Genomic DNA, 12,164 nt, shown 5'->3' with positions numbered 1-12,164 from the left:
TTCAGCCGCTCCAAAAAATGTAATATTCCCCAAATTAGAGATAAAAAGTGCCAACCAATCAGCTGCTATCGTTATTCTAGCACAGCCCATAACACGACTGACTGGCTGCAACTTTACCTCTCTCCAAGAACTGATAAATCCCCCCCATAATGTGACAGATCTGTGGCCTGTTTTCTCTGTTACCCAGGACATGTACTCCAAGCGGTTCATAAAGTCCAGCTTCATAACTAAGGTGGCTTCCACGGGGGACCAGAAGTTCGAAGTCACCACCTTGAACAGGACCTTCACGTTCCGGGCGGAGAGCGATGGTGAGCGGACATGTCGGGGGTTGGGAGGTCCTTCGTTCTTCTCTGTCTGTATGGATAACACCTCTGTGTCGCTATGTCTATGGATAGAACGTTGTGTTATTGATCTTGTATCTCTGCTTGTTTACCGGCAGCGGAGAGGAATGACTGGGTGAAGGCTTTCCAGCAGGTGTTGGTGGACAGGACAGGCAAGCCGCCCGGCGGTGCATCGGAGAACGTGGAGAAGTGCGGCCTCCTGGAGATGAAGGGCTGTAAGCCCAAGATGTTTGTGGTGGTTGCCTCGGATAAAGTCTACCTCTACAAGAACCATGAGGTTAGTAGGAGGCGAGGTGACGGCAGGTCAGGCGAGAGGTCCTGCAGATGCTGGGTGTTAGGAGCTGCCATGCAGGACATGTACCAGGGCTAAAAGTGGTCCGGGAGAGGTGGTGGCACTCCTTTCCCCTAACACGACCCCCTCCCCCCTCCTCATTTGGCAGAGCCTAGACCAGTGCCAGGGAATTTGTGCCCTACCTCCCACAATGGCATAATGGTAGTGGCGTGGTCACACAATAGTAACGGCAATTACAACACACAGTAGCACAATCGTATGGGTGTGGTATGGCGCTCCAACAAGGGGATCCCAGGGGGTCATTATACCGACGTCAGAATCCTGATTGCCGGTGCTCCGACAGGGGGGCGAGCACAAAGAAGCCCCTTGCAGCTGCTCAATGCCCCGTGTCCCTCCAGCTGCTCTGTACCCCGTGTCCCTCCAGCTGCTCTGTGCCCCGTGTCCCTCCAGCTGCTCCATGTCCTGTGTCCCTCCTGCTGCTCCGTGTCCTGTGTCCCTCCAGCTGCTCCGTGCCCCGTGTCCCTCCAGCTGCTCCGTGCCCCGTGTCCCTCCAGCTGCTCCGTGCCCCGTGTCCCTCCAGCTGCTCCGTGCCCCGTGTCCCTCCAGCTGCTCCGTGCCCCGTGTCCCTCCAGCTGCTCCGTGCCCCGTGTCCTATCAGCTGCTCCGTGCCCCGTGTCCCTCCAGCTGCTCCGTGCCCCGTGTCTCTCCAGCTGCTCCGTGCCACGTGTCCCTCCAGCTGCTCCGTGCCCCGTGTCCCTCCAGCTGCTCCGTGCCCCGTGTCCCTCCAGCTGCTCCGTGCCCCGTGTCCCTCCAGCTGCTCCGTGCCCCGTGTCCCTCCAGCTGCCCCGTGTCCCTCCAGCTGCTCCGTGCCCCGTGTCCCTCCAGCTGCTCCGTGCCCCGTGTCCCTCCAGCTGCTCCGTGCCCCGTGTCCCTCCAGCTGCTCCGTGCCCCGTGTCCCTCCAGCTGCTCCGTGCCCCGTGTCCCTCCAGCTGCTCCGTGTCCCTCCAGCTGCCCCGTGTCCCTCCAGCTGCTCCGTGCCCCGTGTCCCTCAAGCTGCTCCGTGCCCCGTGTCCCTCCAGCTGCTCCGTGCCCCGTGTCCCTCCAGCTGCTCCGTGCCCCGTGTCCCTCCAGCTGCTCCGTGCCCCGTGTCCCTCCAGCTGCTCCGTGCCCCGTGTCCCTCCAGCTGCTCCGTGTCCCTCCAGCTGCCCCGTGTCCCTCCAGCTGCTCCGTGCCCCGTGTCCCTCCAGCTGCTCCGTGCCCCGTGTCCCTCCAGCTGCTCCGTGCCCCGTGTCCCTCCAGCTGCTCCGTGCCCCGTGTCCCTCTAGCTGCTGCGTGCCCCGTGTCCCTCCAGCTGTTCCATGCAGGGTTTGAAAAATGACAGTTGGGTGCTGATTTTCTGGTTGTTAATCACTTTCTACTTGAAGCTTGGTACCTCTGGCCCTTTGTTTGTCTTCTCGTTCCTGTCGGCAATCAGGGGTACAGTGACTTCTTATAGAGCAGACATGCGCTGACATGGCGCCCCCTGCAGAGCCATATAACCGGAGCGGTGGGTCTCTCTCCCTGCACAGGACTTCGTATCAGGCGTTGGAATAACCTGCATCGACATGAACGTCGGCAGTGTGAAAGAAGTGGACAGGAGAAGCTTTGACCTGACGACACCATACAAGACCTTCTGGTGAGGGGACCCAGCCTGCCAAATGGATACGGTCATTATGTGGACAATGAAGGTCGACATATATTAGGTCGACCACAACAGGTTGACAGAGCTTAGGTCGACACATCAAATAGGTCGACATGGCTATTTTTTTGAGCCGACATGTGCCGCCAGGCGGTATTTCACACCCCGCCATCCACTAGGGTGTGGAGGGAGAGTGTATCAGTGTACCGCGTCCCCTCGCATGGCGAGCTGCACAATTATATTCTCGGCACTATTATATTAATAGTGCAGAGAATATAATTGCGCAGCTCGCCATGCGAGGAGACGCGGTACACTGATACGATGTCTGGGTTAACTTACGTCAAAATTTCGGACAAGTTAAAAAAATAAATAAAGATCACGTCAACCTTTTGACTGTTGACTTTCCCATTGTCTACTTATTTTATGTGTCGACCTTCATACAGTTTAGCCTATGACAGTTTAGTCTACAGCAAGTTGGTCGACAAGCGATGGGTCGACACCGTTAAATCGACATGGGGATAGGTCGGCATGATTCTAGGTCAACATGGGTCAAGGTTGATATGGGTTTAGGTCGACAGGTCATTAGGTCGAGAGGGTCTAGGTTGACAGTCAAAAGGTCGACATGGGGTTTCCCACTGTTTTTTGAGCCGACGTGTGCCGACAGGCGGTATTTCATGCCCTACCATCCACTGGTCGTGGTAAGAGAATAAAATAGCGTGCCGAGTGTAGCGATGCACCGAGCCCGAAGCATGGCGAGCGAAGCGAGGGGATGCGGTGCACTGGAAGCTATGTCCATGTCGACTGTGTTGACATTCGGTAAAAAAAAAACGGTGAAAAACCCCATGTCGACCTTTTGACTGTCAACCTTTTGACTGTCAACCTAAATCCTGACGACATTGCTTGTGTCGACCTAGACGATGTCAATCTAAAACTGTCGACTTTTCCCCATGTCGACCCAACGCTTTTCGACCAACTTGCTGTAGACCATACGATCCCAACCCTACACGCCTTCCACCCAGACGCTGGGTAACAGAGGTGACGTTTCCTCTATATATAGAATTTGTCACCTCAGGAGACTTTGGACCTTCAGATAAGAATAATCCAGGTCACCGCACAGAGATTGTTATACCCTTAATTATCACACACGCTGTTTACTCTGTACGTCATTACAGGCGCGCGTTGCTCCGTCTGCGCCTGTGAGTGCGACACACATTGTGTAAGGGCCGGGGACTTGTCGTGTTGTGTGACTGCATTGCTCCGTGTGCGCCTGTGTGAGTGCGACACACACTGTGTAAGGGCCGGGGACTTGTCGTGTTGTGTGACTGCATTGCTCCGTGTGCGCCTGTGTGAGTGTGACACACACTGTGTAAGGACTTGTCGTGTTGTGTGACTGCATCGCTCCGTGTGCGCCTGTGTGAGTGACACACACTGTGTAAGGACTTGTCGTGTTGTGTGACTGCATCGCTCCGTGTGCGCCTGTGTGAGTGTGACACACACTGTGTAAGGACTTGTCGTGTTGTGTGACTGCATCGCTCCGTGTGCGCCTGTGTGAGTGTGACACACACTGTGTAAGGACTTGTCGTGTTGTGTGACTGCATCGCTCCGTGTGCGCCTGTGTGAGTGTGACACACACTGTGTAAGGACTTGTCGTGTTGTGTGACCGCAGTGCTCCGTGTGCGCCTGTGTGAGTGCGACACACACTGTGTAAGGGCCAGGGACTTGTCGTGTTGTCTGACTGCATCGCTCCGTGTGCGCCTGTGTGATTGTGACACACACTGTGTAAGGGCCGGGGACTTGTCGTGTTGTGTGACTGCATTGCTCCGTGTGCGCCTGTGTGAGTGTGACACACACTGTGTAAGGACTTGTCGTGTTGTGTGACTGCATCGCTCCTTGTGCGCCTGTGTGAGTGTGACACACACTGTGTAAGGACTTGTTGTGTTGTGTGACTGCATCGCTCCGTGTGCGCCTGTGTGAGTGTGACACACACTGTGTAAGGACTTGTCGTGTTGTGTGACCGCAGTGCTCCGTGTGCGCCTGTGTGAGTGCGACACACACTGTGTAAGGGCCAGGGACTTGTCGTGTTGTGTGACTGCATCGCTCCGTGTGCGCCTGTGTGATTGTGACACACACTGTGTAAGGGCCTGGGACTTGTCGTGTTGTGTAACCAGGCTAAGTCATATGAATACCCCTAGGGACAAACCTCCTCTCGTGTCCCCAGTTTTATAGCAGACAGCGAGCAGGAGCGCGGCGACTGGGCCGAAACCATGATGCAGTCGGTGGCCGAAGCCCTTTCCAACTTTGAAGTAGCCAATAGGATCTGGTCGGTGGAAGCGAACAGGCGCTGTGCGGATTGTGACGCTCCGAACCCGGACTGGGCCTCAGTCAATCTCTGTGTCGTCATTTGTAAGAAGTGCGCAGGTAAGACCGGTGTCATCCATGTTGGTCAGCCATATTGTCTTCTGAACCACTAAGACGTTGTGCCTCAGCGAGGTTATTTGTAGCTTGTGAATGGATTGGCTGAATATTGGGTCAGGCACAAAATGGCCGCCTCGTGGATTGTACAGGTGATACGGCATTATGACGCAGGGACATAACGGCGTTATTCTGTTTCCTAGGCGAACACCGCAGCCTTGGGCCGAGTGTCAGCAAAGTGCGGAGTCTCAAGATGGACAACAAGGTCTGGACGGAGGAACTGATACAGGTATTATACGTGTGCGTTATGGGGCTCATGTCGTAGTCCCGAATTCCATGCTGCATGTAATTCTTCCTCCTGTATTCCCTGGGGCGGCCCTGTGCCTATCCGCTCGCTAGCTAGGCAGGGAGTATACTCGGAATCGGGCCCATAGTACCATCATGGTTTTTTTGTGGTCAGATTCATTGTTATTATATGTTCACAAATGTGTCTTAATACGTTATTGCTGCAGCCGCATCAAACAGCCCCTCCCAGTGCGCCAGGTCCCGTGTGACGCTTCCTGCCGGGCGTCTTTTTACATCTTTTTGGTCTGAAAGTGAAACATGAAGTTGCAGCACCCGATATATCTATACCCGCTATATACCCGATGCCCAATATGTCTGTAACTGGCTGTGCGTACAGGTACCGCCGACACAGCTGGGCGTGCAACTGCCACTGCCTGGGCGACATATCGAGATGCTGTCGGCACGGCATCTGATCCGCCAACATGTCGTCCCTGTGTGTACCCAGCTGAATCAGTTGACGGGTCCTGTCAGAGTCACACAGGGTTATAATTATATGAGGGCACACCTCTAGCCCCATGAACCCAGGGAGAGGGTGCAGCTAGCCCCTTGGCATGATCATGCTACCCGCTTTAGCACTGGGTGCAGTCAGTGGTGTAGCTAGGTGTCACGGTAACCGAAGCAAGGGCATGTTCCCCCCCCCCCCCCAATTTGTAGTAGGTGGGGCTCTTGTGCGGCGAAAAGGGGACTCGGCCTAACATTATACCACACACCGTAATGCCCAGTGCACATAAAGCCACATGCCGTAATGCCAGTTACACATAAGGCCACTCATGATGCCCATTACATGCTATATAACACACCGTAATGCCCATGACATACTATATAACACCGTAATGCCCATTACATACTATATAACACACCATAATGCCCATTACATACTATATAACACACCGTAATGCCCATTACATACTATATAACACACCGTAATGCCCAATACATACTATATAACACACCGTAATGCCCAATACATACTATATAACACACCGTAATGCCCATTACATACTATATAACACACCGTAATGCCCATTACATGCTATATAACACACCATAATGCCCATTACATACTATATAACACACCGTAATGCCCATTACATACTATATAACACACCGTAATGCCCAATACATACTATATAACACACCGTAATGCCCATTACATACTATATAACACACCGTAATGCCCATTACATGCTATATAACACACCGTTATGCCCATTACATACTATATAACACACCGTAATGCCCATGACATACTATATAACACACAGTAATGCCCATTACATACTATATAACACACCGTAATGCCCATTACATACTATATAACACATCGTAATGCCATGACATACTATATAACACATCGTAATGCCATGACATACTGTATAACACACCGTAATGCCCATTACATACTATATAACACACCGTAATGCCCATTACATACTATATAACACACCGTAATGCCCATTACATACTATATAACACACCGTAATGCCCATGACATACTATATAACACCGTAATGCCCATTACATACTATATAACACACCGTAATGCCCATTACATACTAAATAACACACCGTAATGTCCATCACATACTATATAACACACCGTAATGCCCATTACATACTATATAACACACCGTAATGCCCATTACATACTATATAACACACCGTAATGCCCATGACATACTATATAACACCGTAATGCCCATTACATACTATATAACACACCGTAATGCCCATTACATACTAAATAACACACCGTAATGCCCATTACATACTATATAACACACCGTAATGCCCATTACATACTATATAACACACAGTAATGCCCATTACATACTATATAACACACCGTAATGCCCATTACATACTATATAACACACCGTAATGCCCATGACATACTATATAACACACAGTAATGCCCATTACATACTATATCACACACCGTAATGCCCATTACATACTATATAACACATCGTAATGCCATGACATACTGTATAACACACCGTAATGCCCATTACATACTATATAACACACTGTAATGCCCATTACATACTATATAACACACCGTAATGCCCTTTACATACTATATAACACACCGTAATGCCCATTACATACTATATAACACACCGTAATGCCCATTACATACTATATAACACACCGTAATGCCCATTGCATACTATATAACACACCGTAATGCCCATTACATACTATATAACACAATGTAATGCCCATTACATACTATATAACACAGCGTAATGCCCATTACATACTATATAACACACCGTAATGCCCATTACATACTATATAACACACTGTAATGCCCATTACATACTATATAACACACCGTAATGCCCATTACATACTATATAACACACCGTAATGCCCATTACATACTATATAACACACCGTAATGCCCATTACATACTATATAACACACCGTAATGCCCATTACATACTATATAACACTCCGCAATGCCCATTACATACTATATAACAAACTGTAATGCCCATTACATACTATATAACAAACTGTAATGCCCATTACATACTATATAACACACCAAAATGCCCATAACATACTATATAACACACCGCAATGCCCATTACATACTATATAACACACCGTAATGCCCATTACATACTATATAACACACCGTAATGCCAATTACATACTATATAACACACCGTAATGCCCATTACATACTATATAACACACCGTAATGCCCATTACATACTATATAACACACCGTAATGCCCATTACATACTATATAACACACCGTAATGCCCATTACATACTATATAACACACCGTAATGCCCATTACATACTATATAACACACCGTAATGCCCATTACATACTATATAACACACCGTAATGCCCATTACATACTATATAACACACCGCAATGCCCATGACATACTATATAACACACCGTAATGCCCATTACATACTATATAACACACCGTAATGCCCATTACATACTATATAACACACCGTAATGCCCATTACATACTATATAACACACTGTAATGCCCATTACATACTATATAACACACCGTGATGCCCATTACATACTATATAACACACCATAATGCCCATTACATACTATATAACATACCGTAATGCCCATCACGTACTATATAACACACCGTAATGCCCATTACATACTATATAACACACCGTAATGCCCATTACATACTATATAACACACTGTAATGCCCATTACATACTATATAACACACCGTAATGCCCATCACATACTATATAACACCGTAATGCCCATTGCACATCTGACACATAAGTGGCACTTACCTACATGCTCATTACTAGGAACTTCATGCTCATTGCCAAGGGGGACTTAAATTGCTCGTTGCCAAGGGGGACTTAAATTGCTCGTTGCCAAGGGGGGATGCAGTCCAGCAGCCAATGCTTCTGATTGGCTGCTGGACCGCAAGCGCCTATTGGCTAGCGGTCCAGCGGGGGACTCCCTCTCCAGCCGGGCACAGCGGGAAGGGGAGGGCAGAGTAGCCTGCGGCAGAGTGTAGGGCTCCGGCGCCCTGTGATATTTCGGAGCTCGGGCTCCGCCCAAGCTACGCCGCTGGGTGCAGTATCAGACCGTATTCCCTGTGTGAGGCATTTGCACTCCTTGGGGGTTCTACTGAAGATACTCAACCAATCAGATTCTATCTAATATCCTCTAGAAGATGCTAAATAAATAAGGAGCCAATCAGAGATCCAAGATCACCCACCAATATCTAAAGCAGGTCTGGCCAATCTGTGGCTCTCCAGATGTTGTCAAACTACAAATCCCATCATGTCTTGCCACAGTTTTGCTATAAGGGAGTGTTAAAACTGTGGAAAGGCATGCTGGGATTTGTAGTTTCACAACATATGGGAGCCACAGGTTGGCCTGTCCTGATATACAGGAACTCGTTTCTAATTGCTGCACCTCAGGCCAAAAGGACAATGATTGGAAATCACGGGTGACATTCTATGGTATGAGATAAAAGCGCACTTTTTTATCTCGCTCCACATCGCTGCTCTTCGCACTTTCTGAAATCGCATTTTTTAGTAATACATCGCATATTTAATGGGATGCGATTTGGAGGCTGAAAAGTGCGATGTAGTGCGATTTGCGGCGAAGTGGTGCGATTTTATGACACATAAAAGTGCGATTTCTTCCGCCGGTCATGTGTGAGTTTTGGACAAACCAGAGTGCGATTTACAAGACTGTCTCTGCATGACTAAGAACCCCCTAACCTATTGGGCCACCTCTGTCCCCTCCATTATGCATCACACCCCCTATATAAAGGAGCATGGAGAGGAGCAGTGGCAGTGTGAGCAGAGGAAGAGGTGTTGGTGGCAGAGAGAGGAGTGGCAGAGGGCTGAGTGCCTCAGAATATAGGCGTCATGGCAGTTCCCAGGAAAGCCTGCAACTACACTTAGGATTTTGAGATGAGCATCACATACCACCTGTACGTTCAAAGAGTGCCGCCCACGCCGATTGACATAGACGTATCCCCGCACGTGCGGTGCCCTAATCCCAATGTGTGTGCAGTCTATAGCTCCCAGCACGTGAGGGAATGCTGAGAGTCTATAGAAAGCCACCTTGGGGTCCTGCCACTCTGACTCTGAACTGGGGAATCTTATGTATGTCCGCCACAACTTCTTTAAAGCAAGTAAAACTTGAGTAAAATGCTTAGAGAAAGTGGCCTGTGATACCCCCAAGGCCCATGAGGTCACAGACTGAGTGGAGCCTGTTGCCAAATAGTAGAGGGCACACATTAATTTGTGCAGGCCAGACACTGCATAGTTGCCTCCCCCAAAAGGGTCCAAATCATCTCTCACCTGCTCATATAAGTCCAACAGGTTAATGCGGTTCAGCCTAAACATCCCCACAACCTGTTGATCCGAGAGGGAGTCCAGGTACAGCCGAGCACGATACATACGTGGGGTACGCAGTAGTCGGGGGGCTACCTGGATCTGGTGTGCAGCTTCCTCCCTCCTGCGCAGCTCCTCCCAATGGGCCACATCACAAATAAGCAACTCCAAACCACTCTGCAAAATCTCCATGTCTCAAACCCTCACAGGTGTCCTTAATGATGTTGGGGTATATGTAGGGGTGTTTCTGAGTGAAATTGAGGGCACCTGTGCTGAAATTAACCATTTGTGCACTTGACCAAAGTGCACAAATGCCTGGTCTGAAAAAAGTGCGATTATTAGACACCTTAAAAGTGCGATTTATGAAAACTGATTTTTTTTCCCCACACTTTCAGTCTGCATGAGTTATCGCACATAATATGCGATATCCGTCCCTTAGCGCATCCTATTAAAAATGCGATTTCAAGGAAAAATGCGATGTCGCCATTTTTTTTACTAATATTCACCAAAAAACACACATCTCATCCCATAGAATGTCACCCCACATTCTTCTTACAACATAGCATTCTATCTCCAAATGGGGATCCGGTTATGGGCAACAGTCAGTACGTCTGCCATTATGAGTTCACATGCGTTATGTTGACAGGGGCAATATTTCGACGCAAGTAAATTATCAATATGGCAATATTCAAGACAAGGGTGGGTTTTTACTTTGTCATATTTTAGGTTGACAAGGACAATACTGTTTGTAGACGCAAGTGAAAAGTCATAATAATCAACCTGCTCAGGTGTCAACCTGAAAAACTCATGTCGATATTTCCCTTGTCGGGACCAGTAGGATTTGCCTTCAACTGAATTACTCTTGATTACTTGGCCAACACAGTTATACCGACACGGTGTAAATACCGATGGTCAATATACTGGCACATACACAATGCCGAACATGTTAAAATACCGATGCTTTGGCCTCGGTGCCTCGCTGCTATTGTTATGTTTTGGCCTCGGTGCCTCCCTGAGCTCGCCATGCTTTGGTCTCGGTGTCTCCCTGAGCTCGCCATGCTTTGGCCTCGGTGCCTCCCTGAGCTCGCCATGCTTTGGCCTCGGTGCTATAGTTATGCTTTGTTCTTGGTGCCTTGGTGCCTCCCTGCACTCACCATGCTTTGGCCTCGGTGCTTCGCTGAGCTGGCCATGCTTTGACCTCGGTGCCTCCCTGCACTCACCATGCTTTGGCCTCGGTGCTTCGCTGAGCAGACCATGCTTTAGCCTCGGTGCTTCGCTTAGCTGGCCATGCTTTGACCTCGGTGCCTCCCTGCACTCGCCATGCTTTGGCCTCGGTGCCTCGCTGAGCTCGCCATGCTTTGACCTCAGTGCCTCCCTGCACTCGCCATGCTTTGGCCTCGGTTCCTCCCTGCACTAGCCATGCTTTGGCCTTGCTGTCTCGCTGCTATTGTTATGCTTTGTTCTTGGTGCCTCCCTGCACTCGCCATGCTTTGGCCTCGGTGCCTCGCTGAGCTCGCCATGCTTTGACCTCGGTGCCTCCCTGCACTCGCCATGCTTTGGCCTCGGTGCCTCGCTGAGCTCGCCATGCTTTGGCCTCGGTGCCTCCCTGCACTCGCCATGCTTTGGCCTTGGTGCCTCCCTGCACTTACCATGCACAGCGTCTCGCTGCGCTCGCCATGCTTTGACCTCGGTGCCTCCCTGCACTCGCCATGCTTTGGCCTCGGTGCCTCGCTGAGCTCGCCATGCTTTGGCCTCGGTGCCTCCCTGCACTCGCCATGCTTTGGCCTTGGTGCCTCCCTGCACTCGCCATGCACAGCGTCTCGCTGCGCTCGCCATGTTTCATGCACGGTGCCTCACTGTGTTCACCATGCTTTGGGCACCGTGCCTCACTTTGATCACTATGCTTTGGGCACAGTGCCTTGCTGCGCTCACCATGCTTCGGACATGGTGCCTTGCTGCGCTCGCTATGTTTGGGTACGATACCTTGCTGTGTTCGCCATGCTTCGGACATGGTGCCTTGCTGCGCTCGCCATGTTTGGGCACGGTGCCTCCCTGCGCTCACCATGCTTTGGGCACAGTGCCTCGCTTCACGTTGGTTTTTCAAAAGAAATCACGAAAAACTGTATTTTGTATTATTTGTGTCATTATTTTGAGTGTCGGCCGTGATTGTGTCGGTGTTTACTTGTCAGTATGTTGGTATACTGTCAGTGCTTCCAT

At 49.8% G+C, this 12,164-nt stretch overlaps 1 protein-coding gene across 2 annotated transcripts in view; it reads left to right on the top strand.

Moving 5' to 3' along the window:
• Positions 1–12,164, top strand: part of ARAP1 (ArfGAP with RhoGAP domain, ankyrin repeat and PH domain 1) — a 199,326-nt gene that overhangs the window by 114,736 nt on the left and 72,426 nt on the right. For both annotated transcript variants that reach the window (XM_083170539.1, XM_083170540.1), the window contains 5 exons: positions 188–308; positions 440–618; positions 2,202–2,308; positions 4,530–4,729; positions 4,927–5,012. In XM_083170539.1, the coding sequence (XP_083026665.1) occupies positions 188–308; positions 440–618; positions 2,202–2,308; positions 4,530–4,729; positions 4,927–5,012 (693 nt within the window). The remainder of the gene's footprint in view (positions 1–187; positions 309–439; positions 619–2,201; positions 2,309–4,529; positions 4,730–4,926; positions 5,013–12,164) is intronic.

Source organism: Crinia signifera, chromosome 2, assembly GCF_055691185.1.
Source record: "Crinia signifera chromosome 2, ASM5569118v1, whole genome shotgun sequence".
NCBI classification, from domain to species: Eukaryota; Metazoa; Chordata; class Amphibia; order Anura; family Myobatrachidae; genus Crinia; species Crinia signifera.
The sequence above is the reverse complement of the archived record's forward strand: the minus strand, read 5'-3'. Positions and strand labels throughout refer to the sequence as shown.